This window comes from Podarcis gaigeae (genome assembly GCF_964106915.1).
Source record: "Podarcis gaigeae genome assembly, chromosome: 14".
NCBI classification, from domain to species: domain Eukaryota; kingdom Metazoa; phylum Chordata; class Lepidosauria; order Squamata; family Lacertidae; genus Podarcis; species Podarcis gaigeae.
This window is the reverse complement of record NC_139690.1, coordinates 10,727,655-10,755,265: the sequence shown is the minus strand read 5'-3', so window position 1 is coordinate 10,755,265 and position 27,611 is coordinate 10,727,655. Positions and strand designations below refer to the sequence as shown.

Sequence of the window (27,611 nt, the reverse complement as noted above, 5' to 3'; positions counted from 1 at the left end):
CCTAATGGGGCCTCCTGCCGCCGGTACCCCTCCACCGTTCAGCTTCCATTCGTAGACGGAGGTAAAGTTTGCTAACCAGAACACTACTTCCAGTTTTGCGGAGTTCATAAAGAGGGCTTTTCTTAAACCGAGGTACCACTGTACTTGAGATTGTATGGCTAGCATCATTCAGTAGACGTACTGTCATGACTCTCAATTTAAACAAATAAATTTTTGATTATAGCTCCCAGGTTCTTGCTAAATGACAATTCACTGTTTTAGGTAACTTTCTAGCTAACGTGCACAATTTTAAAACTTCCACAACTTATTGAATTAAAATTGGAATTGCTTAGGGCACATACATGGGATGGGGAGGTGTTTGCCCAATTCAAATTGCTGCACAATGATTGGTATACAACTATTTTCAGTCCGGTCTTTTTCAAGTACAACTCCAATGACAAGCACATTGGAATCTGCATTACAAGCAACTTTTGATTGATTTTAATTTTAATACGTTCTCCAGGGACCATGACGATATCTAGTTGCAGGAGGATTTACAGAGTGCCTTGTCAAGGTAATATGATGGCTTGGATTGGTGGCACAATTTTATGGTGCCTTCTGTATCGTTCCTGGAGCATGGATCTCAGAATGTAGTACCAATGGCCTTTTAGGTTCTAGAAGGATCGTCTTGTTCCATTTGTTATTCTCTCAGCCTTTCATTTAATTATTTAGGTCATCTGGAGTACAGTGTTGTCAGTATGCTCATCACTCCTCCACCCACACTCTTTCTACCTAGTTCCAGGGAAACTGTGGCAGTTCTGAATCCATCTGAGGTCAACTGAGGACTTGATGTGGCCTAACAAATTAACCTTAATCCAAATAAGATGGAAGTACAGATGGTAGGAGGGAGGGCAGATCTGGATAGAGGTACTAAAACAGTTCTAGAGGGGGCGGAACTCCTCCTGAAGGATCAAGGATGCTGAAGGATCAAGAACACTAGGTTTTGACCTTAGTCCCAGACAGACAGGTAGTGTCTGTGTCCAGAAGCACCTTTGCTCTGTTTAAGCTGATGCATCAGCAGCCTTTTCAAGGGTGTAGGAACCATGATCCTGCCACATTCCCTGATCATATCTAGATTACTAGAATGTGATCTACATTATGCTGCCCTTGAAAAAGAAATGTCCAGAAGCATCAAAATGCAATAGTGATGTTATTGACAAGAGCCTAGCCTTTTGACTGTATCACATCAGTTGCATTATCTCCCTCCTCAAATAAGAGATTTCTCAAATATACATCTGTGTTTAGTCTTTTATAGCAACTACCGAGGTAATAATGATCCGTAGGATTCTAAATCTTTTCATACCTTGTGGAAAACTGTAGCGATTCCCACAGTTAACAAACCATAAACTCTTTTGAGACAGCATGAAACCTTACTGTTTTTATTTAAAGTTTTCTGGGCACAACCACAACAACTCAATCTGCCCAAGCTGCAAAGATACAACTGAAATCTTGCCGCTTAAGAACATACTATCCTTACCTGGGGCAGTGTTTTGAGAATTGCTTTTAGCATACCTGCAAACCAAACACAAGAGGGAAAGAAGAGTATACAGAAACACATGTAGACATATTGTGATATAGAACTTTGGGGGTTTTTTGCCCAAAGAAGTCAGTCACACTTATTGGTGATTCCATTGCCAAGTCTGTTAATGTTGCCCATGCTTCAGATAGAAAGTCCACTTTAAAATATTATTCTGAGTGCCACCTGTACTTTATCACCTCAAATTTAATCATTGCTTTAGCAACAGCAAAAGTTAAAACACTGCAAAACTGCTCCAGTGAGATAGGGAAATGTCACAAGCCCCGGCCAATCAGCACTGAGCATGGCCTGCTGCTGAAAACTAGGAGAAACAGTTTCCCCTGAACTTGTTCTGGCAAAGAATTAGGTACACGTCACATGTAGCAAATACACTGTCAAGAGTTCAGCAACTCCTCTTTTGTGTACATCTGCACATAGCATTTGCTTGAAAATGCTTAACTGGAAGAATACAAAACCCACACTTCACCATAGTAGTTTTCTTTACAAAGAGGTTATTATGAATAAATATCTGGCCTCTATTCACTTTTAGCACTCGTTAGTGTGCTGTTCAAGAGACTTGTGCTTGCTACACATTTTTGCCACATTTTCCTCCTACAAAACTCTTAGCATTACAATGATCAGAGAAAAAGCGCCTCATGGGATTTTAAGATTTCATCTTGCAAATCCTTTTGTAGAGGAGTCAGAGAGTCAAAGTTAAATCACGCAATTGCTACCAAGTTTTCAGGGAATTGCTTTTCGAATTAGTTGCCTTTGGATTGAACAGTACTATAGGAAGTGTATTAAGCATTGCAGGTGACTATTTCTGGAACAGGTATGATCTGCCTCAACCTATATCTAAGGACATGAAAAATGTTCTCATCAATATGATCTAATAGTTCCTAATAAAACTAAATATATACATTGTATAGGAAAGATGTTTGTCATATATAGAAAAGATAATACTATCACCAAATGGACTAAACCAGAAATGGGAAGAACCTGTGGTTTTCCAGGTGTTGTCAGCGCCTGGAGGGGTGACTGCCTGGGAACAAGTACACTGTCTTGGGCTCCATGGCAGAAGGCAGGTTATAGATGTAATAAAGTAAAAACACAATTCGCAAATGATGTAGAATCTAGATAGCAGCATAGTTAGCAGAAAAAGAATGTAACTAAAGCAAATGCAAAGCTTTCTGAGGAAAGGAACCATTAAAATAAAATAACTGGAAAAAGAGGGAGGGTAACTGGCTAACCATGACAGATGATGTGACACTGAAAACAGGTCAGTGACTTGAGGCTAATGCCATTTTAGATTATATACACAAGACAATAATTTCCAAGACTTGAGAAGTGGTAGGAGGCGAAAGATTAAAGCTTCGGTAAAAAGTCTCCCATTTTGGCCACGACCAAAGGGCAGGTATGTGAAAAAGTGAAGAAGAAAAATTGTTCAATTGGAGTGCCGGTGGGAAGCATTACCCACATTCTGAACTGGATTCATGTCATCACAAAAGTGTTGTAGTATCAAACTCATTGCATGAATAGTGACAGAATGAGACCATTCAGGAATGGATGGAAACTGGTAGCAGAGAGGAAGAACTGTTGAAAACAGAAAAAGATGCAAAAAAAAAATTCTCTTCCCCTAGAAGCCCCCCTTTTGCCCTACAAATGATGCAGACAAACATTTTGCTCAGGCCTAGTACCATGTTCACTATTGGTTTGTTACCCTCAAATATGCATTTCTCATGTGATGCAGAAACCCCTGGTCTTCCCTCAAGGTAATAAAGCAGATCACATCTCTACAAACCTACCATCAAAATCAGAGTTTTCCCAGGAATCTTTAGTTTATCCTATTGGTCACTAAGGGCATGTAAATTATTTAAAAACTACAGAGGATGTTAAAGACATTCCTAATCATCATGATAATTTACCACTAGAACTATCATATTGCAGCTTATGTAAAAAGAAAAAGATGCATTGGAAAATGGTACCATTTCCTTCCTTGGAGATTTTCCAGAAAAGTTTGGGCAAACATCCACCATGAATGGTTTAGATACAGATGTTCTGCCTTAGAGCAAAGAATGGTCTTCATCAGAGACAGAAAGCATGCGTTCTTTCAAATGTTGCTCGTCTCCTAACTCCCATCATCCCTGACCACTGGCCATGCTGAGTGGGGTTGATGGGACTTAGAAAGCCACAAGTTCCTTGTACCTGGTCTACATATACCTTCCAACTCTGTGAGAATTATATAAAACCTAAATTGTATAATCTATGTGTAAAATGTGAAAAGATACAGATATTTTAGCTTGAATTCATATATTTTATTGTATTTATATCCTGAATGATTCAATCAATTTCTGAATCTAGCAAGCCCATTTCTTTCAGTTACAATGCATAAGCCTGCATAAAGGCAAGTATAAATTGATTTGCAATGCCATTTAGGAGAAATCCCCTGTGAAAGTTTGTGAGAAACAGCGCATATATACATACAGATCACTAAACAAGGGTTTGTTGCCATTTAGTCTGGCTATTTTAAGGGATACTGTATCATAGAATTTATAAAAAGGGACGCCGGTGGCGCTGTGGATTAAACCACAGAGCCTAGGGCTTGCTTATCAGAAGGTTGGTGGTTCGAATCCACACGACAGGGTGAGCTCCCGTTGCTCGGTCCCTGCTCCTGCCAACCTAGCAGTTCAAAAGCGCATCAAAGTGCAAGTAGATAAATAGGTACCGCTCCGGCGGGAAGGTAAACGGTGTTTCTGTGCACTACTCTGGTTCGCCAGAGCAGCTTAGTCATGGTGGCCACATGACCCGGAAGCTGTGCACCAGCTCTCTTGGCCAATAAAGCGAGATGAGTGCCGCAACCCCAGAGTCGGCCACGACTGGACCTAATGGTCAGGGGTCCCTTTACCTTATATCATAGAATTTACCTTTAAATTGCCTTCCTCAAAAATGTATTTATTCTATTTCTAAATAATTTCCCATGAAACATGTACAATGTACTTACATATTTTATTATATTTATATCCTGCATTTTTGCCATTATGGAATGCAAGGCAATATGTAAGGATTTCCCATCTCAGCACTAACCAGACCTAGACCTAACTCGCTTCTACAAAGGAGTGCCCTTAGACCACAAGTGTGCATATACTGAGGAATGATCCATAAGGTGGCCATAAAACTGTTATTGTGTTTCTTTCTAATATCTTTAATTGGCTGGCCTGATTCATGGAGAATTTCTTGTAGCTTTTTCTTCTTCATATGAGTCATTCTGAGACTTTATAACTAATTTGAGAAGTGGTAAAAGCTCCCAGAAGTTCCACAACAGAAAGACACACACACATATACATTATTTTTATTTGTTTGTTTATATAAAGGAAGTTGTTATAGATACAGATAACTTCAAACAAGACAGCATAACATTATAGAGGAATCCACTATAAAAAGTGCTAAATCAGGGCTGGCCCAACTATTAGATAACTGCCTCAGGCGGCATACCGGGGGAAAAGAACAAGGAGCTAGAATAGCAAGTGTCGAAGGACAGAGATGTATGGTATATGCAATGTGGCCTACCCTGTATCCCCATCCCATTGCCACTTTGACCTAAGATTCAACTATCAGTCCCGTTAACTTTTGTACATGAAAAAAAGTCCGCCATCATGTCTCTGACCTCAAGGCAAAATCTCTTGGATCAACATTGGGTGCTTATGGGAACATTATGGCCTGGCCCAGTTATTTGAGCACACTCCAATATGCATATACAACTCCTTTGTGAGTGGACTTGGCTTTCTTCTAAGGAAGTCAAATGGCAACTCTGTTCATGCAAAGGAATAGGCATGCAGAGTTGCCCCACTCACTAAATGGAACAGGAAAACTGCTTCAGGGCAGAACTCTTCGTTGTGCACATTGAAGCTTCCAAAATGAACTTCAAGCCTGAGCACATGTCCGCAGTGACCAGGGCTACACCCTCTCAAATTTACTATAGTCTTCTATGGAGAGAGAAACTATAATCAGGTGTATGATGCACATGTGGAACCTCCCAACACCTCCCCCCCCCAAAAAAAACCCCTGAGAAATCCATGCTCCTGTGCCCCCTTTCTATTGCAGGATGATAACTCAGTTTTGGAACTTATTTATCTATAAATATGCTGGATAGCTTGAAAGAATAGCTACTCTGAAAGAACCTTCAGTCCCCTTTGCTATCCCTAGCTGCAACATTCTTTCATAGCAAAGCATAAGATTTTCCTAGACATAAAAAAAAAATAGAGCCCAGTGAGAACATTCTTCTTCCTTCAGAGGGCATGTTAGATACCACCATGATCACGTAAATCAAATGGTTTTCCCTTTCTAGGCTATCAAGAGATGCTCCAAATACAACTAACATCTGTGTTACCAAGTCATAATTAGACTCTTGTGTTTCTCAAAAACCTCATCTGACTCACAATACCATTGGTGAAAAATGGTGTGGGGGCTTTCAGTGTTTTGTTAACTGGCTTTGCAGAGCAGTAGCTTAAAAAAGGTACATATCACCTTATTTAATTCCAAATTATTACTGTTTTTTTATTAGTATCATTAAAATTTGCTTCTCAAAACGGCCAAATGGCTGGGTGTTATTTTTATAACCTCTCTTTGGACCAATACAAGCAAATGGCAAGAGATTGATAATGCTGTATTTACTAGCACTAGATATACTAGTAGAATAATGTAATCATTTCCTTGTGTTCTGAAAGAACTTTGACCTATATGAACAAAAAGCACACACAAAAGAAATACATCGTCAGCCAAGTCTTCCATTTTCACTGTGAACAATAAAGCAAGCATTATGCCTGGCTATTAGTGGGTCTTCTATGGCAAGTAATATACATCTATGATATCCAGTATAAAATGCCATATAACAGGGAGGATATGCCCAAAATTCTAATACTTTTAAAGTTATTCTGAAAACCTTTAGTTAGTTTGAAAAGGTGTATTACTGGAATACTACAGGAAGAGAAAACATGAAGCCATGCAAAATATAAACTTAGTATATGGTAGTATAATTTTCATGGCATTAAACCTGAATGAGCTTCGTGATCAATAATGGAGCTGTTCAATAATCAAACACACACAGACTAAATTTCACTACCTACTACTGGAAGTGGCTTTTTTTGTGAAGTGGTAAGTTCCTCTCTCACATATCATTTCTCCTTTTTCCTTTCCACCTTTGTTCGGAATCAACAATTAAATGATTTTCATTATTGTTTATCACCACAAGTGAGTTCTAAAACTGTCACAAGGAAATTATCCCTGTGTAAGATTTCCATGCAGACAAAAGACAAACTGCAGCTTATAACACCAAGTATACAGAATAGGGAAGAGAAAAGAAGAAAAACAGTCAGGGTTCATAAACAACTTAAGAACATTTAAGAATTACTCCTTTCTTTTTACACACCTTCTCTGTGCAGCCCTTTGTTTCCACTGTAAACCATACTGGAATCGGGCGGAAAAAGTAGTTGCCTTCTGGCAGCAAAATGGGCTACACTGTCAGTATCTTGGGAATCCAGATGTCTGCAGTGGCTAACACAAAAATGTTCAGCTTTGGCTACATATTCAGCCTCTCTGTGCAAGACATTTTTTCCACAAAGAAGGCAGAGTAAGAGTGCACATAGCAACAGAACTCGCAGCTGATTGGACGGAAGGCGTGCTTCAACCCTTCACTGCTCACAAGGTCTACTACAGTTTCCTGTCTGTTTGGCAGTAGTATCATGTTTTCTTTTCTCCTCTTATGAACCCAGCTGTGTTTGGGCAATTTGAGAGCAAAGAAAAGCAGAACAACAAGAAGCAGGACACACTAAATGTGGCACTGAGTGTTGCTATTATTACAGTTCAAATATAAAAAGATAAATGGCATTTTTAGCTCAACATACCCAAAATGTGTACATATGACAAACACAAGACCATTTGTTTTGAATAGTAGTTTTGCTCACAGTATGTTAATAGTTAAAAAGAGGGGAAAACAACACATACACTGTTGAGAGAATTGAAACTACTATTTCTATTTCTACTCTATTGGAAATTATTTCTACATGAATGTAAAGTTAATAAAGTTTGTTAAAGGTTCTTCACATTCTAAACAGCCAGGATTTTTCCAGAGTCAAAGACTGAGGAACAGAAACAGAAAATTTTAAAATCACACAACTTCATATACCATGAAGTCTGTAAAATTTAGAAAGTTGCAATGTTCTCACACAACAGTTGCAGCTTTTAAAGCAGGCATCCCCAACCAGCGGCCTTCCAGATGTTTTGGCATACAACTCCCATGATCCCTAGCTAATAGGACAAGTGGTTTGGGATGATGGGAATTGTAGTCCAAAAGATCTGGAGGGCCGAAGGTTGGGGATACCTGTTTCAAAGTCACAGGGCCAGATATCCAGGATGAAGAACAAGCCTCTAAAATTTGGTTGCGGTTGAGAAATCATATCATCGACTAGACATTCTGTTTTGGTTCCCACAACCCAGGTCCCAGAAGCCATTTGGCTCCTAGCCTTTCTACCCCGGTTTCTACCACTGGCTGGAGCAGATGACAGCTTTCCGTGTGGTACAAGGAAATAAGGGCCTTTGTGAATCTTTTATGTCCAGGGCATCAGTAGATAACAATGGGGGTGGGAGAATAATGCTGAATCACCTTCAAAAAGCTCTATCTTGTTAGGATTCAGTTTCAATTTATTGGGCCCCATCCAGCCAACGACTGCACCTAGGTACTGATTCAGCACCTGCACATCCTCACCTAACTCAGTTTGTAGAGAGTGGTGGCAGTTTACTTCGAACAGCTTCACACGGGTGTTAACACAGCAATGGGGACAGAAACAACTTTGCAGAACCCCACAACCCACGTGCCATAAAGTTGAAGAAGTGTCACTCAGTGCTACTCTCCGATAACAACCCTTCATGTAGAACTGCTGCAACACAGTGCCTCCAACTCCCATCCCAATGTATCACCCCAGGAGGATATCATAGTCAATGCTATTGAACATGGCTGAGAGATCAAGGATAATCAATAGGGTCACACTCTCTTGTTTCTCTTCCAGTCAAGGTCACTCATCAGAATGACCAAGGCTGTTTCTGTCCCAACTCTGACCAGAACCCAAACTGTAACAGATCAAAAAAAAAAATTGCTTCTTCCAAGATTATCTGGAGTTGTACTGCCACAGCATCTCAAATACTTTCTCAAGTAGCAACCAAGCAATAGTTGTTGCAACAGTGTGGCTGGTACAAAACCAGGTATAGCCCCCCCAAACCCATGAAAGGCTTCATGATCACCGTACTCAGGTTGTCGAAGCTGGGTCAGATCAATGATCCAAGTCACTTAGAAAGTTTATGAACAACACCAGTCCTAGGACAGAAACCTGCAGCACCCCACATTACTTTTTGACAGGGTAGTGAGGAACATTTGGTGGTCACTTTTCAAGTTTGGTCAGTTAACTAGTAACATTGTCTAGGCCACATTTTACTAGTTTCTCCAGAAGAATATCATGGAGGACTTGGTCAAAATCTTTACTGAAATCAAGATACAGTACATCTACAACATGCCCCTGATCCACCAATATTGTAACTCTATAAAATAATAATAATAATAGTCTGGCATGAATTGTTTTTGAGAAACCCATGCTGGTTCTTAATAATCAAAGCATCCCTTTCCAAGTATTTGCAGAACAGCTGTTTAATTATCTGTTCTAGGAACTTTCTTGGTATCAGTATCCAGCTGACTGGTCGGTAAAGTAAAGGTAAAGGGACCCCTGACCATTAGGTCCAGTAATGACCGACTCTGGGGTTGCGGCGCTCATTTCGCTTTATTGGCCGAGGGAGCTGGCGTATAGCTTCTGGGTCATGTGGCCAGCATGACTAAGCCGCTTCTGGTGAACCAGAGCAGCGCACAGAAACGCCATTCACCTTCCCGCCAGAGCGGTACCTATTTATCTACTTGCACTTTGACGTGCTTTCGAACTGCTAGGTTGGCAGGAGCAGGGGCCGAGCAACACCCCATCACGGGGATTCGAACCGCCGACCTTCTGATCAGCAAGTCCTAGGCTCTGTGGTTTAACCCACAGCGCCACCCGCTTCCCGACTGGTCAGTAGGTCAATATAAAATACAGTGGTACCTCGGGTTAAGTACTTAATTCGTTCCGGAGGTCCGTACTTAACCTGAAACTGTTCTTAACCTGAAGCACCACTTTAGCTAATGGGGCCTCCTGCTGCTGCCGCGCCGCTGGAGCACGATTTCTGTTCTCATCCTGAAGCAAAGTTCTTAACCTGAAGCACTATTTCTGGGTTAGCAGAGTCTGTAACCTGAAGTGTATGTAACCTGAGGTACCACTGTAATGGTAAATGATCTCTCATTCTAAAAAAAGCCAGAAATATGTTTTAGCAATAATTTTTAAAAATAGATTAAAGAAATAAAATTATAAAATGGTACCTTAACTCAGACTGCAGTAGACTTTTGATGATGAGCTGCAAATCACCCCTATATCATACCTGCTGATGTGAATATCACACTGCAGGATATATACATAGAAAAACTGCAATACAGTCAAACCTCATGTTGCATCCGCTTCAGGTTACGTCTTTCTAAGTTGCGTCCTGTGGCAACCCGGAAGTACCTGAATGGTTTCGCCGGGTTTCACCACTTGCACATGCGCAGAAGCTCTTAATCATGCTTTGTGCATGCACAGAAGCACTAAATTGCGCCACATGCGCAGACGTGGCGCTTCTGAATGCAAACGCTTCAAGTTGCAGACGTGGCGCTTCTGAATGCAAACGCTTCAAGTTGCACACATGCCTCCGGGATGGATTACGTCCGCAACTCGAGGTTCCACTGTACTGTACTCCCAATAGCATGGAAAGTAGATTGCAATTCCTCTTATACCTTACTGCACTAGAAGCCACGTATCTGAAATCATCTTGCTTGATAAAGGACAAACTAAAACTGGTTAAACAGCCTCTTCCTTTGACATGTGAATCAATCTGTGTCAGAGCCAAGAACTAGGTGTTGCTGGACTACAGATCCCAACATCAACCATGTTTACTGGGGCCAATGGGGGTTAGGTGTCAGACAAAAGCTGGAGAGTCACATGCTCCCCAGATCTGGTATACACAGTGGTCTGAAGAATATTTCAATTCCTAGGCATAAGAGTAAATTTGAAAGCATCTGGGTAACAGAAAATGAGTCACACACATTTACACTGTCATGTGAATTATGAGTTTCTTGCCCATTATTGTTTGAAGTATCCGATTCATCACTATTCTAAACTAATTATTTCACCTTATTATTAATTTGTTTTTATAGTTAGCCTGTTTGTTGCTTCCCACAATCAAGGAAGTTTCAAAGTATAAACATTAGGTGAAGTCATGGGTTGTTTTTTCATACTATTCACTCTGAAAGTGACGGATCAATATCAAGTCCCATTGCTCCCAGAGGTATTTTTATTCAAAGTCCAGTGTGGCACCATAAAAAACTGATTTTCAGAACTGAAATATTAGAGCGGTTTCTGACTAGATCATGCTCAGAGCTGACCCACTGAAAGACAGTGGACAACTTAAGTCCATTGGTTTTTCAGTGGGTCTACTCTTGAGTATGGCTTATACCACTCATGCCTTTTTCTACCAACAAAGAGGGTTGCATCCAAGGACTACAACCATGAATCCAGAATTGTGACAGGACTACTGCCATAGATCCAGCCAGGCCTCAAATAAAGCCATAAAAATTAATCAACTACAAGGATGCACTGTTGAGTGGAAAGAGATAGGTCACAAACTTAACAGCTTAAAACCTTAACTGAATAAATTACAGTTGCTATTTCCATTTTTACTTTCAGTACAAGATGAAAGCACATAATTACTACTTTATTATAGTTTGTACTTCACTTAAGATGTTGTCTCTAGTAAACGCTCAATTATATTTTAATCCACATCCTCCATTTTCCACCCAAGATTCTTCTTCATCATCAAGTTTTCACTTAATCTTTGATTACTAATAAAAGGTCAGTAGTACTAACAACTATGCAATTTTGTTTGGCAGCAAGAGAGCAGGTGAAAATTAATTAGGAACCGAAACACCAGAAAGTCCTTCATCTACACACACAAAATCAGAGCAACTTACCATTCTTTTGTCTGTACACTATATACTACAATGGCACATCTGTTTTTCCCATAATTAAGGCTAGATTCCCCACATCATTATCCAAACCACCAGACAATAAGATTGCCATCTGAGCCATCTTTTTCTAGGATTTCCTAATCCTCACATTTCTTATAAAGTAATCCAACAAACATCACAGATCTCTCCCTTATATTTACTTTTCAGGAGTACAATCCAATAGCAAGAAAAACTGCCAGAACAGCTTCCCTGCTAGAACAGAATGCTGCATCACTACCACTTCATTGCCTCATCCCTGCATTTACCTGTGGCTTCTATAACTAGAAGCACAATTTAGGCAATCTTCAGAACAGCTGCCGCCACCCTACTAAACAGGAAGTAACATCACCTGGAGCACATATGCCTCTTGTTTATTATTCATCATCCTAAACTGAATTTTGCACCTCTTATCTGCAAAGATGAACACAATCCTATGCATGTTTACTTGGGAGGTAGTCCTGCAATCTTCAAAACAAGCTTACTCCCTGCTAAATCTAAATAGAACTATCAAATATGCCTGTTGGCTATTTACAAAACTCTCAATCTACAATTACAGAGTTTCGGGTTGTATGGGATAAAAGTTGGAGATGATACATCAGTGGGCTGGAGATGGAAAGTTTCAGTTGTCATAAGCAGTTTTACTTACAAATTAATGGGACGTATTTCCAAGGAAGGAGCTTCAAGGCTTCCCTGACACATGACAAGAAAAAGCAAGTCTCCACAGTAGGTAAACTATCTATTTCCAGCAACATCTGAAGATGGGTGATAACACTGCCCAGGACTTGTTATAGATATGCATATCCACTTCTCCCCTTCTAATTAGAAGATATAGTAAGTAAATTGGAACTAGTTTTTTGTGGAAAATATTGTTTTTAAGGTGTTTCTATACAGTTTTTCAGGTGGACCTCACCACGCAGCTTAACAAAAATTACAACAACAAGCATCAATTTTTTAAAAAAATTGTTCTACTTCTTCTCACTCCTCTCAGGGCAAAAGTGTCATTCAGAGACCCCTCTGGTGACAATTGGAGGAGGGAGGGGGCCCTATGGGAGATGAATGGTGACAAATCCCCAAGTTTCTTTCTTCTCCCCTCAGGGCAAAATGAATTAGGCTACAGTCTTATACCCTCATATCTGGAAGTAAGTCTCATAGAATCATAGAGTTGGAAGAGACCACAAGGGCCATCGAGTTCAACCCCCTGCCAAGCAGGAAACACCATCAGAGCACTCCTGACATATGGTTGTCAAGCCTCTGCTTAAAGACCTCCAAAGAAGGAGACTCCACCAAACTCCTTGGCAGAAAATTCCACTGTCGAACAGCTCTTACTGTCAGGAAGTTCTTCCTAATGTTTAGGTGGAATCTTCTTTCTTGTAGTTTGGAACCATTGTGTCTGCTTCTCTGGAGCAGCAGAAAACCTTTCTTCCTCCTCTATGCGACATCCTTTTATATATTTGAACATGGCTATCATATCACCCCTTAACCTCCTCTTCTCCAGGCTAAACATGCCCAGCTCCCTTAGCCGTTCCTCATAAGGCATCGTTTCCAGGCCTTTGACCATTTTGGTTGCCCTCCTCTGGACACGTTCCAGTTTGTCAGTGTCCTTCTTGAACTGTGGTGCCCAGAACTGGACACAGTACTCCAGGTGAGGTCTGACCAGAGCAGAATACAGTGGTATACATGAACTCAATGAGATTTCTGAGTAGAAATGTATATATATGACTGTGATGCTGTCAGCGGTACTTTTAAAAGTGGTTAAACTTTGAATGATTTAAAAGCAAAACAGAAATGTTGGCAGTTCCCCAAGCCTGGAGACTAAGATCTACTAAACTCAGTGATGCTTAAGGGATGCAATGGAACACTATTTACTGCATACCTTAAGCTTATATAGTACAAGCAGTTGGGGGGCAGAGCGCTCTCTCTGACCCCTCCCCCTAAGATACCTCATACATTTTGAATATGTTAACCGATGCCCTTTATTTCAGAGCCAAGTTTCTAAACCTCCATCAACCCATCTTTTCTGCTACCAAATCAATGAAAATGCTTCTCAGTGTCACTGACAGAGAATTAGTAATAAGTGCCCCCTTTCATCTGAATACAGGAAGTTATCAGATTCACTAGCAGATTATTTAAAATCAAGAGTTTCATTCTATTTTTACTTCTAAATGCATGTTTTTCTACCCAAAATCCTAGATCGGACAATCACTTTGAACTTAAGTTCAGCTATTACTACTACTACTACTACTACTACTACTACTAATGAAAAAGACAACACTGCTACTGATTAACCAAGAATATCATCTGGAGAAACAAACAAAACATTTCTCCTTTATAGTCAAGTGCAGCACAATTTTCCTCCTATCTGTCCAGTATTAAACAGACTGTACTGCAGCTTAGTTAAATGCTCTGCTCATCCTGTGTCCTTCACTATTAATTTGCAACTAATGGAAGCAGGTGATTTCATGCTTCCCTGTGGTGCAGCTGCTGTTGAGTGGAGGGGGGAATCACATGTAAACATTTGCATGATTATGCCTTAACAACTGCATTGGTAGGATGAATATGGCATTTAGGCCACAGTTTAACCCTTTGTAGATGGTTCACAAAGAGTAACAATTTGTGGACAGTTAAAACTATGTGCATTGGAATTATAGTTCTTATTTGCTTTCAACACTGCAACTGGCACTTAAAGTTCCAACTTCACCTTGCTGCTGCGAAAAGTAAGGCAATTTAAAGCACATTTTGCTACTGTTACGCGGCCTGAAGTGTCTCAGAGACATTATAATTTCAATATATCAAAAGTTGTTTTCTGCAAGAAGCCTTCATTCACCTTTATTTCAACTGCATTACCCTGGCTGACTACTCTACAGCTATCTCACCATAAATCCCCACTGTCTCATATCAGATCTATTGTGCCAAAGCTTTCATAGTGTGAAAGGAGTTACAAATACTGAACTTCTGCTTTATCTCAGTATATTTAGTAATTCTTGCTTTCCCTTTGAGTATTTAGGCTGCAAACCTAAGAACACTTATTGGGAGTAAGTACCATTGAATACAGTCAGCTTTACTTCAGAGTAAACATGTTTAGAATCATATTGCACACGACACAACTGAAGTCAAATAAGGATTCTGCAAGTAGTTGTCAATACACAATGCTCCTTTGTTTGACCGTATCCCACCAGTTTCTTTTCTTTCAAGATCAAGCAGTTTTAAAACAGCCATGACACATGTACTTCTGTACATTCACTTATTTAATATATTAATCAGAAAATAACATACTTTCTGTAACAAAAAAGGATACTCAATAAGCAAGCATCTCAAAAAGCAAAGCACTTCCCAGGTAAGTGCCTATAGGATCACAGCCTTGATACTTTTACACATCCTCAACCACTTTAATATATAATCTTACATCCCTGAAATTATTCATATAGTAACTGACTGTGTATTTAAAGTTAAGGAAGTACAATACAGTATAGCAAAGATATTACTCCCGAGTGCTCATTGCTCCAATGTGAGATATGAAATTTAACCTGCAATCCTGCAGATGCTTGAGACATCGGTAGTACTTACTTCTGAGTATACATGCATAGGATTGCACTGTTCACTAAAAATAATGTTCAGGCTAGTTACAACAGTGAAATACATTATTGCAAGCAATAACTAATGATGAATACACAGTTAACATTAGAAGTCAGGACTTGCTTAACTCTAGTGGCGTGAACCATTTTTACAATAGCTACACAAGTTCTGAATCAGTAGAACGATGCTATCTGACCCACTGAATTTAACTACTAACCACAAACACAATTAAAGGAACTAGAGCAGATTCTACTAGAAGTGGTCAGGAGAATATAAATAGAATGAAAGTTTTAGCTGCTTTGCATGAGTTTCAATGCTGTCCTAACCTGTGTTTATATCATCCATTTATACAGAGATTGAGTTGCTAACAAAATTCCTGATAGCAATCTCTGACAGATTTTTTTTTTCATGTTGCAATTGTATGATAATAGCCTAAGCCTAAGCACAACACTGTTCTGACATTTAAAATGATCCTCCCAGGGCAAAGGGTATTTTTCACACTGAGTTTCTGTCTTCCAGTTCTTGATTGATGAAGTAAACCCAGCTCTTTATTGACAAAGTCAATCCAATAAATTTTCACAACCTCCTTAAAAAAATAACACTACAGACACTAACAATAATTATCAATTTCAGGCATTAATCCTTCCAAAATCCTCACTCCCCCCCCAAAAAAAATGGGCCCAGTACCCACCTCATCACAATATGATCACCACCCATTAAAAAAACAATTTATCCAGGATAAAAATGTTAAGCATAGGATTTTTTATTAATTCAATTACCTCGGTCAGGCTTCATTTTCAGTCCAAATCTTTCTTCTTCTTCTTCTTCTTCTTCTTCTTCTTCAAGGAAAAGGGGGTGGAAGGGCTTATCCGGGCTATTTTCTCTCCCTCTTCTTTGTAGTCTCACTAATGCTGTCTGCAGCTAATTTTTCTCTCTCTCTCTTTGCTATTGTTACAGGAATAATACAATAAAAAATCCCCCCCTTTATCCTTAACAGCTCACAAAAAACTGTAGCAGCTAGGCCTCCTCCTGGCATTTATTGTGGTGGCAGCAGAAGTCTGCTGGGAGGGGGGGGGGAGCTAGACCCGGCCAATGCCTGCCTTCTTCCCTCCCTCCTTCTCTCTCTCTGGATCTTGCCAGTGTGTCCTTCTTTAACACGGCGTCTGAACAGGTCTATTTATAACCTGCCTGGGCCAAAGCTCAGACAACAAAAAGTTAAAACTCCCCCCCCCCCCGACGCGTATGCAACGCACTCGCCCGAATCAAAAGGCTCTGAATCACAGAGCCCCAGGGCAGGGTCAAGCCAGGCTGGAGTCCATGGCGTTTTACCTGTTCTACGGAGCCAGGCAGGAAGGAGGAGGAGGAGGGAGAAGGAGAGAGGGCAGAACAACTCCCGACCTCCTTCCCCCAAATTCCCTGCTCGCGCGCCGAGACTAAATAAAAACAGTCTGACAACAGCCGCCGACGCTCATTGTCATAAAAGGAGGGAGGGCTTTAAAAAAAAAGAGGAGGAGGAGACGACGGGGAAGCCGCGCAGCGCAATGGTCCACTTTGTTCCTTAAGTCCTCGGAAACGCGCAACAACAAAAAAAGCCTTGCGCTTTTCGTGGTAAATTAAGCAGCACCTGGACTGAGCTCCGCGCAAGGAAAAAAAACACAACCACCACCTTCCTCCTCCCTTTTTCCTTGGCTCGGCTCGACCCTCACCTTACACAACCCGGCCGAGAGGGGAATAGAGGGGGAGGGAGGAGAGAAGAGGAGGGATGGAAGGCGACTTCTTCTTCTTCACCGCCCCATCGCTCAAGTCCCGTGTCAACGGCAACCGCCAGCCCCTTTCGGCGCTCCGGGCCCTCCTAGACACCCGCCTCTCGCGGCGCGAACACCCGCGGAGATCCCGAGGCGCCCGAAGGTGCCTGACGCGCGCGGCGGCCAATAAAAGGCTCCCGGCTGCTGCTGCCGCCGCCGTCGTCCTCCTCCTCCTCCTCCCACTCGGCCCCTCACCTGCCCCGCATGAGCCTGGCTCGCAGTCCCGCTCTCGCGCGCGCACCTCAGCGGGTCAAGGCAGGCTGTCGCAGCAGCAGCAGCAGCAACCGCATCGCTCCCGCTCTCTCTCTCTTTCTCTCTCCTCCCCACAACCCGCGGCGACTCCGGAGAGGAAGGCGAGCGGACACCCGCCGCTGCTGCTGCTGCTGCTGCTGGGCCTCCTCAAGCCCTCACGCAAACAACGCGGCGGCGGCGGCGACGCCACCCGGACCTGCCCGCCTCAGTCCAGTCTCGACGCGCAGGCTCTCCCTCCCCGCCAGCCGGGATGTTGTTGCTCTTGCGGCGGCTGCCGAGGGTTTTCCATGACTCCGCCGTGCCCTCCTCCGCTGACTAACTCTCCTCCTCCTCCTGACACTTCTCTGTCTCCCAGCCAAGCGGGCCGCCGCCGCCGCCGCCGCCACACGCTCCCCAGTCACGGGCTGAGGCGGCGTCGTGCGAAGCGGGCAAGGGGGGAAGAGTTGGGCAGACAGACCCGCACGCGGGGAAGCTTAACGCGCGAGGAAGAAGCGGGGTGCGGGGAGAGTCGCGAGGGTCTCTGCCCCGCCTCCCATGCCCCGCGCAGCTCTAGGACCCACCGGGAAGCCTGCCTTAGCCGCCCCTCTCCTCGCCTTCCCAGGCGGGCATCCCTCTCTCCGTCCGCCCGCTCCCCTCCTTCCTCGCCGTCGCTATCTGGTTTATTTTGCCTTGTCAAAAAAAAAAAAAAAGCCACACAAAAAAAACACGGCCGACGTCACGTGGCCCGCCCGTGGCCAATCCATTTGCAAGCTGCTCTTGCCTTCCACTTGTTTCTAAGCCTGGCGAGGAACTGCGTTGTTATGGCAACCGAAGCCCAAGTAAAAGTTGGGCCTGTTGAGTAGTGAGAGACCAAAACAGGCCCTGTATGTTTTTCTTATTAATACAAACGCACGCACGCACGGCCGTATTCCCAGGATCACAGGAGAAAAAACTAAATGCCGATGGCGGCTTTTCCTTTCCTACTTTTGTGGGTTTTCGCCTGAAGCTGAACAGAAGTTGGGAATGTTCTAGTGCAAACAGTGTTTGCCGGTGCAAAGTTCCTCAGTCTGAGCTCTTAACTTGGGGCAGAAGTCATTGTTCTTTAACTTCCTTACTCCTACGTGCAAAAATCATCCAGACTTCCCATGCCCTCTTCAGTGTCAGGCTTCATTGGGAAATCTTGACGTGAAATAAAGTCCTCATTTTACATGCAATCATCTCTTCTCATTCTAGTTCTAAAACCCAAACCTTGGGGGTGCAATTGCACTCTTTTGCTGTACTGCTTATACAGAAGTAAACCTACTGTGCAAATTCTAGAACGTTGTCACTTGCATAATAGTGAACAATGTCCTCAAATTTCAGCTGCTTAGCATTCAGTTTTCTTTCTGTTTATAAAAAGGGTACTGAAAAGGCATGGGGCAAATAAAAGCCAGAAAGTCCATTGATTGTTTTCCATAGAGGTGTCATTGAGTTCCAGCCCGAAAATAACAAAAACTGATGCAAATGTAGGTGATCAGTTTTCTTTTTTGAAAAGCGAAAAAGGACCTGGGCCAAAAAACACATCCAAAGAAATCATTGTCACTGTGGTGATTTCCCCACCAGTTAGTATTAACATATTGGGAGTTTTTTAATCTCCTGTGGTATTTTTCAAACAAAAACTGATAGCAGTCTGAATTGCCTTTCTGCTTTGGGACATTTTACATCTCCAAGATGCACTGGAATTTAACCTGGAGTAGAAAAATGTCTCAGTTTTTAAAATAATGTTTTGTAGGGTAGGTTGGGGTTAATTGCATTTGACATCCTCTGAATAATAGTTTTGTGTTTGGTAGCTCTGGAACACTTTACAGAGAAAAATGAAATGGCATAGACAGCCTGATTCTATGCATCTGAAGAAGGTATCTGAAGAAGTGTGCATGCACACGAAAGCTCATACAAAGAACGAACAGTTGGTCTCTAAGGTGCTACTGGACTTTTTTATATATTTCTGATTCTATGCATGTTTACGCAGAGGTACGTCTCACTGACAATTCAATCTTATGCAGCATTTAGCACACATAAACCTATTAAAATAAATTAATTCAAGTTCACCCAACTCTGCATAGGATCTAAAGGAATTAACTGTGCATATATAAATCAAAAACACCTTTCTACATGGCAACATGATTTCCACATTGATGCTATCGAATCAACAGTACTGCTCAACATCACACAGCAAAAAATTAAAAATCTTGTGTGCCTATAGTTCCAGAAGAGTAGCACTATTAACTAGACAAAATGTAAATAATATATACATAAACTGCAATCCTAACCACTGTTACCTAGGAGTAAGACTCATTTTTTTCAATAGGTCTTTCTTATGAGTTGACATTGTTAGGATTGCCCTGATAAATATCTGATTCAAAAATCCAAATTAGGATAAATATCTGATTCAAAAATCCAAATTAGGATATTAGGCATCACATGTATTTTTTGTGGAGGTGGGTGGGTGGGATGAAACATACTTGGAGTGTAGGAGCTGCAGTTGTACACTTGGAAACAATTGTATTTCAAAGGGAGATAAGGAGAAGGGTTGGGCTTTATCTCCTGTGGGATCTTTCTTCAAAATGTGGTAAACAATGTACCTGACTATCTAAGCCCCCTTCCCCCCATTAACTCCAATCCAATCTAAAACTACCCAGCTGCATCACTGCCCTCAGGGAATGCACAAATTGCTCTCTCCCTCTCCAAAACTGCCAGCTGCCCTTTGGTGTGCATATGAGAATCTGCCCCCTTCCCTCAGCTCACTTTCTCCAAAGTTTAATAGGTATCTCACTGCAAAAAAAAAAGAGCTTTCCAAGTATAAGGAGACAGACTACTAACCACTAGCTCCCATTAATGAAACATCCACTGAGGATCTTCCTGGGCTATTTACACACCTAACAAAGAGGGATTGAAGCAGCCCTATTCATCAGTGTACAGTACTGTATTGTGTTTCACTTTGCCTATTTGCTCCTCATATGCTATGTAGCAATTTTGAAATACTGTTACAGGGTTGGAGGGTTACTTTTGATGATGGCTATGAGGCCCCTCCAACCCTGTGGTTTGTTATCTTTAAGATGGGAGTTTGCAATAGAAAGGACCTCTGATTTAATCAAACCAGGCTCTTTGTTAAGGTAATGATGCTCTTTCAGGAGGGCTAGGCCTCCATCCCTCACCTGACTGGGTGCCAGTCATCTTAGGGGTAGTAGAACAATAGGCCAAGAACTACCCATAGTTTGGGCTGGACCTGGGAAAACACAGAAGTTTGACTTGCTCGCCTTGCTAAATACAAAGCTATGACTTGGGGGACCCCACTAGAAACCTAACAGGGAAGTGGCGTCTCTTAGAGTGTTGATCTTTTGAGTCCTACCATCTTATGCTCAAGTTGTATATGTACTGTAAAGGTAAAGGTACCCCTGCCCGTATGGGCCAGTCATGTCCGACTCTAGGGTTGTGCGCCCATCTCACTTAAGAGGCCGGGGGCCAGCGCTGTCCGGAGACACTTCCGGGTCATGTGGCCAGCGTGACGAAGCTGCTCTGGCAAGCCAGCACCAGCGCAGTGCACGGAAGCGCCGTTTATCTTCCCGCTATAAAGCGGTACCTATTTATCTACTTGCACTTAGGGGTGCTTTCGAACTGCTAGGTGGGCAGGAGCTGGGACCGAAAGACGGGAACTCACCCCGCCGCGGGGATTCGAACCGCCGACCATACGATCGGCGAGTCCTAGGCACTGAGGTTTTACCCACAGCGCCACCCGCGTCCCCAAGTTGTATATAAGTTCAAGTAAAACCTTATGTTCTAAAGAAACAGCAGTCTCCAGTGAACCTCAGTCCAAGGAAAGCAAACCCTGGGTTAGCCCTGGAGTCTCTCGCAGCCCAGAGATTGAGCTGCATGTTACAACACCTTTCTAAACAATATATCACTATGTAGAAAGAGTTCACAGTACAACCCTTCAGCATCAAAGCACATTGCCAAACACACAAAACTACTATATTTCTCCAGCCTTTCATGCAGTGTTCAGTTACAGTGACTGGAGGTTTTTATATACCTCCTAAATAATTAGAGGTGTGTAACATCATATATGAGCATAACCTTTCTTCATCCCAAAACTCTTTACAGGATGTAGGATGATGGTAAAAGCAGTAATCAGCAAGTGCAAAAAAAAAAAGGAATCTCACTGAGCAACAAGGATTACAGATGTATGAATGTGACTATACTCTCTATGAGTCAGCCACCCTCAGAGGGCTTAATATAAAGAGTGACATCCTTTAGGATAGGGCTGATTAATATTTTTCAGGCTGAGGAATGCATTCCCTTTTGGTTAACCTTCTGGGAACCACATGCCAGTGGTGGGCAAGGCCAGAAGGCAAAAGTGGGCAGGGCAATGAAGATAAATTTTATATTTGTATAGTAAGCTAGTTTCTACACATGCTCCCACAGCTCCCACTCAAACAAGAGCCATCATTAGAATGCAAGGACACATTCCAGCCAGGCAAAAACATTTGGGGTACAAAGCAGGGACAGTGAAGTCCACCTGCATATGGGACCTTGTTGTATCAGCCATGCAAGACTGCAGTGGGCATCACTTGGAAACACAGCTCAATAAAGGCATTAAGGAAGCTGGGGGGGGGGGATTTGGTCAGATAACTAGCTTTTAAATGCTTTGCTCTCAGGAGTGAATATCAATGGGGGGAAATGGATGCTTCTGATTAGTTGCAGGTTCCTTTTGGATTCCATTCAGAAGAGTCAATCCCTTGTTGTTGTTGTTGTTGTTTAGTCGTTTAGTCGTGTCCGACTCTTCGTGACCCCATGGACCAGAGAACGCCAGGCACCTCTGTCCTCCACTGCCTCCCGCAGTTTGCTCAAACTCATGCTGGTAACCTCGAAAACACTATCCAACCATCTCGTCCTCTGCCGTCCCCTTCTCCTTGTGCCCTCCATCTTTCCCAACATCAGGGTCTTCTCCAGGGAGTCTTCTCTTCTCATGAGGTGGCCAAAGTACTGGAGCCTCAGCTTCACAATCTGTCCTTCCAGTGAGCACTCAGGGTTGATTTCCTTCAGTATGGAGAGGTTTGATCTTCTTGCAGTCCATGGGACTCTCAAGAGTCTCCTCCAGCACCATAATTCAAAAGCATCAATTCTTCGGCGATCAGCCTTCTTTATGGTCCAGCTCTCACTTCCATACATCACTACTGGGAAAACCATAGCTTTAACTATACGAACCTTTGTTGGCAAGGTGATGTCTCTACTTCTCAAGATGCTGTCTAGGCCTGTCATTGCCCTTCTCCCAAGAAGCAGGCGTCTTTTAATTTCGTGGCTGCTGTCACCATCTGCAGTGATCATTGAGCCCAAGAAAGTAAAATCTCTCACTACCTCCATTTCTTCCCCTTCTATTTGCCAGGAGGTGATGGGACCAGTGGCCATGATCTTCGTTTTTTTGATGTTGAGCTTCAGGCCATATTTTGCGCTCTCCTCTTTCACCCTCATTAAAAGGTTCTTTAATTCCTCCTCACTTTCTGCCATCAAGGTTGTGTCATCTGCATATCTGAGGTTGTTGATATTTCTTCCGGCAATCTTAATTCCGGCTAGGGATTCATCCAGCCCAGCCTTTCGCATGATGAATTCTGCATATAAGTTAAATAAGCAGGGAGACAAAATACAGCCTTGTCGTACTCCTTTCCCAATTTTGAACCAATCAGTTGTTCCATATCCAGTTCTAACTGTAGCTTCTTGTCCCACATAGAGATTTCTCAGGAGACAGATGAGGTGATCTGGCACTCCCATTTCTTTAAGAACTTGCCATAGTTTGCCGTGGTCGACACAGTCAAAAGCTTTTGCATAGTCAATGAAGCAGAAGTAGATGTCTTTCTGGAACTCTCTAGCTTTCTCCATAATCCAGCGCATGTTTGCAATTTGGTCTCTGGTTCCTCTGCCTCTTCTAAATCCAGCTTGCACTTCTGGGAGTTCTCGGTCCACATACTGCTTGAGCCTTCCTTGTAGAATTTTAAGCATAACCTTGCTAGCATGTGAAATGAGTGCAATTGTGCGGTAGTTGGAGCATTCTTTGGCACTGCCCTTCTTTGGGATTGGGATGTAGACTGATCTTCTCCAATCCTCTGGCCACTGCTGAGTTTTCCAAACTTGCTGGCATATTGAGTGTAGCACCTTAACAGCATCATCTTTTAAAATTTTAAATAGTTCAGCTGGAATGCCATCACTTCCACTGGCCTTGTTATTTGCAGTGCTTTCTAAGGCCCATTTGACTTCACTTTCCAGGATGTCTGGCTCAAGGTCAGCAACCACACTACCTGGGGTATACGAGACATCCATTTCTTTCTGGTATAATTCCTCTGTGTATTCTTGCCACCTCTTCTTGATGTCTTCTGCTTCTGTTAGGTCCTTTCCACTTTTGTCCTTTATTGTGGAAATCTTTGTACGAAATGTTCCTTTCATATCTCCAATTTTCTTGAACAGATCTCTGGTTCTTCCCATTCTATTGCTTTCCTCTATTTCTTTGCATTGCTCGTTTAAGAAGGTCTTCTTGTCTCTCCTTGCTATTCTTTGGAAATCTGCATTCAATTTCCTGTATCTTTCACCATCTCCCTCGCATTTTGCTTGCCTTCTCTCCCCCGCTATTTGTAAGGCCTCATTGGACAGCCACTTTGCTTTCTTGCATTTCCTTTTCATTGGGATGGTTTTCGTTGCTGCCTCCTGTATAATGTTACGAGCCTCCATCCATAGTTCTTCAGGCATTCTGTCCACCAAATCTAAATCCTTAAACCTGTTCCTCACTTCCACTGTGTATTCATAAGGGATTTGACTTAGATTGTATCTTACCGGCCCAGTGGTTTTTCCTACTTTCTTCAGTTTAAGCTTGAATTTTGCTATAAGAAGCTGATGATCTGAGCCACAGTCAGCTCCAGGTCTTGTTTTTGCTGACTGTATAGAGCTTCTCCATCTTTGGCTGCAGAGAATATAATCAATCTGATTTCGATGCTGCCCATCTGGTGATGTCCATGTGTAGAGTCGTCTCTTGTGTTGCTGGAAAAGCGTGTTTGTGATGACCAGCTTGTTCTCTTGACAGAACTCTATTAGCCTTTGCCCTGCTTCGTTTTGATCTCCAAGGCCAAACTTGCCAGTTGTTCCTTTTATCTCTTGACTCCCTACTTTAGCATTCCAATCCCCTATAATGAGAAGAACATCCTTATTTGGTGTCACTTCTATAAGGTCTTGTAAGTCTTCATAGAATTGGTCAATTTCAGTTTCTTCAGCACAAGTAGTTGGTGCATAAACTTGGATTACTGTGATGTTAAAAGGTCTGCCTTGGATTCGTATCGAGATCATTCTATCATTTTTGAGATTGCATCCCAGTACAGCTTTCACCACTCTTTTGTTGACTATGAGGGCCACTCCATTTCTTTTATGGGTTTCTTGCCCACAGTAGTAGATATGATGGTCATCCGAACTGAATTCACCCATTCCCGTCCATTTTAGTTCACTGATGCCCAGGATGTCAATATTTATTCTTGCCATCTCATTTTTGACCACCTCCAACTTACCCAGGTTCATGGTTCTTACATTCCAGGTTCCTATGCAATATTTTTCTTTACAGCATTGGACTTTCCTTTCGCTTCCAGGCATATCCGCAACTGAGCGTCCTTTCGGCTTTGGCCCAGCCGCTTCATCAGCTCTGGATCTACTTGTACTTGCCCTCCGCTCTTCCCCAGTAGCATGTTGGACGCCTTCCGACCTGAGGGGCTCATCTTCCAGCGTCATATCTTTTATATGCCTGTTGTCTTTGTCCATGGAGTTTTCTTGGCAGGGATACTGGAGTGGCTTGCCGGTTCCTCCTCCAGGTGGATCACGTTTGGTCAAAACTCTCCACTATGACCTGTTCATCTTGGGTGCCCTGCTCGGCATAGTTCATAGCTTCTCTGAGTTCTTCAAGCCCCTTCGCCACGGCAAGGCAGTGATCCATGAAGGGGGTCAATCCCTTAGTTGACACTTATTCAAGGTCAAAGCAGAGTTCAGTTCTGGAAAATAATAATAGCTGCTTTCCAGAGTTGGCTATCCTCCAATTCCATATAATACAGAGCAGGAAAATGCTCAATAGGCATAGTGGCAATTTTAAAAATATACTTTAACTGAGTGCAGTCTGCTCTTGCCTTAATTGTTGGCCACCCGGATTCTGTAAGAAGAGCTGCTGAGATTCTTGGTGGTAGAGAGTATAGCTTCCAGGTGGAAATATTCAGCTCAGTTGGTAGAGCATGGGTCTGAGCCCCACATGGGGCAAAAAGATTCCTGCATTGCAGCGGGTTGGACTAGATGTCTCCCGTCATGCCCTCCAGCTCTACAATTTTATGACCCTTCCAATGAGGCTTTCATTAAAGAGTATAGCCAGGTATCTAAATGAGTTTGTTCTATAGCCAGTCACTATCTATACCTAGGACTGTGTCTGCCCAAAATCACAATCTTGGTATTAAATTTATAGGTAAAGTAAGGTAAAGGTACCCCTGCCCATACGGGCCAGTCTTGACAGACTCTGGGGTTGTGCGCCCATCTCACTCAAGAGGCCAGGGGCCAGCGCTGTCCGGAGACACTTCCGGGTCACGTGGCCAGCGTGACATCGCTTCTCTGGCGAGCCAGAGCTGCACACGGAAACGCCATTTACCTTCCCGCTGGTAAGCGGTCCCTATTTATCTACTTGCACCCGGAGGTGCTTTCGAACTGCTAGGTTGGCAGGCGCTGGGACCGAGCAGCGGGAGCGCACCCCGCCACAGGGATTCGAACCGCCGACCTTTTGATCGGCAAGTCCTAGGCACTGAGGCTTTAACCCACAGCGCCACCTGCGTCCCTTAAATTTATAGATAGATTTTCCTATTTACAGTAAGTAGGGGCACCGGCTTGCCCCCCCCCCCGTGGGTGCCCAATGTCAGTGCACAATGGGCCACACCATAATGATGTTGCAATGTGACGTGATGCCATCACGTCACGTCCTCATAACAGTGCGGTGCACATGCTCCAGTGCCACAGCAGCGACTGGACTGGGGGGCCCTGCTGAGTTTCCTTCAGTTGATATGAGCGTCTAAAAAACTTTCCTTATCTGCTAAATGCTACGTCAAGTCAAAACAGCTGCTCTCCCAGTGCCTGTCCTCCAATTAAAATATATGGCTTTCAAGCCCACATAAAAGTAAAGCAGATAAAGCAGATATGCTCCTTGCCAGCATGTTGCAATTAATATTAACAGCTGACCCAACTGACTTTAAACTTATTCAAAATAAAAACAAATTTAAACAGACTGTGGAGATCAGGAACAAGCAGCCTTACTCATCGCCCCTGTGAATCTAATAGCAACCTCAGCAGGAGGATATAGATTAGATAAGCAGCATGGAGAAAGGGTTTGACCAATTACATGGCTGCTCTGATAAATTTCAGATTCCCATGCACCTGCTTTAAAAGGTGTTTGTTTTTTAAGTCAGGAAATGTGAACACAGATCTCCTTTGTGTAATCTGGTCCTGTTTCTCTGGATCATGTCAAGTGGCCAGAATGTGCTCTGTGTTCTCCCACCAGACACACACACACACACACACACACACACACACACACACACACTACTGAAATCATTCAAAGGTTCATGATGTTTTGTCCACTTTGATTCATAAGTTACATTGGCCATAACCTAAAATCAAGACTGACATTAAATCCTCATCATCTTTGTAAAAAGAATGCCTGAATCTTTGCTCTATTTCAGATTCACTGCACTTGGGTACATTCAAGGAAATGACGTACAATGTTGTAGGTCTAGATTCTTGTGATTCCGAAGGATAATTGCTCCTTCTTAAGTGATGTGGCACTTGGAGTCAGAGTTAGTATATGTCTGCTGGCAGGGATAGACAAACTTTGAAAAGGTACTTTGAGATGATTTGCCCAAACTTCACCCCCAGCCTCCTCACAGTAGTCTGACTTCCTGGTCAGTGAATCCATTGCAGTTGCTGTTTCATTCCTCTTCTGCTTCTCCTCTGCTCCCACTTCTAGAACATTCATTCATTCATTCATTCTTTAATTACATTTATAGCTCACTTTTCCTCCAAGGAGCTCAAGGCTGTATACTTGGTTCTTTCCTCCCTGTTTTTATCCTCTCAACAACCCTGTAAGGTAGGTCAGGCTGAGAGACAGTGTCTGTGACCCAAGGTCACCCAGTGAGCTCCACAGTTGAGTGGGGATCTGAATCCAGGTCTCCCAGGTCCTAGTTCCAACACTCTA

The 27,611-nt window shown here is 42.8% G+C and overlaps 1 protein-coding gene across 1 annotated transcript in view; it reads right to left on the bottom strand.

Annotated features, from left to right (window-relative positions):
- ATOSA (atos homolog A) overlaps positions 1 to 16,229 on the bottom strand; it is a 46,693-nt gene extending 30,464 nt beyond the window's left edge. Inside the window, exon 1 of the mRNA XM_083712542.1 lies at positions 16,073 to 16,229. Within this exon, the coding sequence (XP_083568668.1) occupies positions 16,073 to 16,088 (16 nt within the window). The 5' untranslated portion in view covers positions 16,089 to 16,229. The remainder of the gene's footprint in view (positions 1 to 16,072) is intronic.
- Positions 16,230 to 27,611: the final 11,382 nt, after the last annotated feature.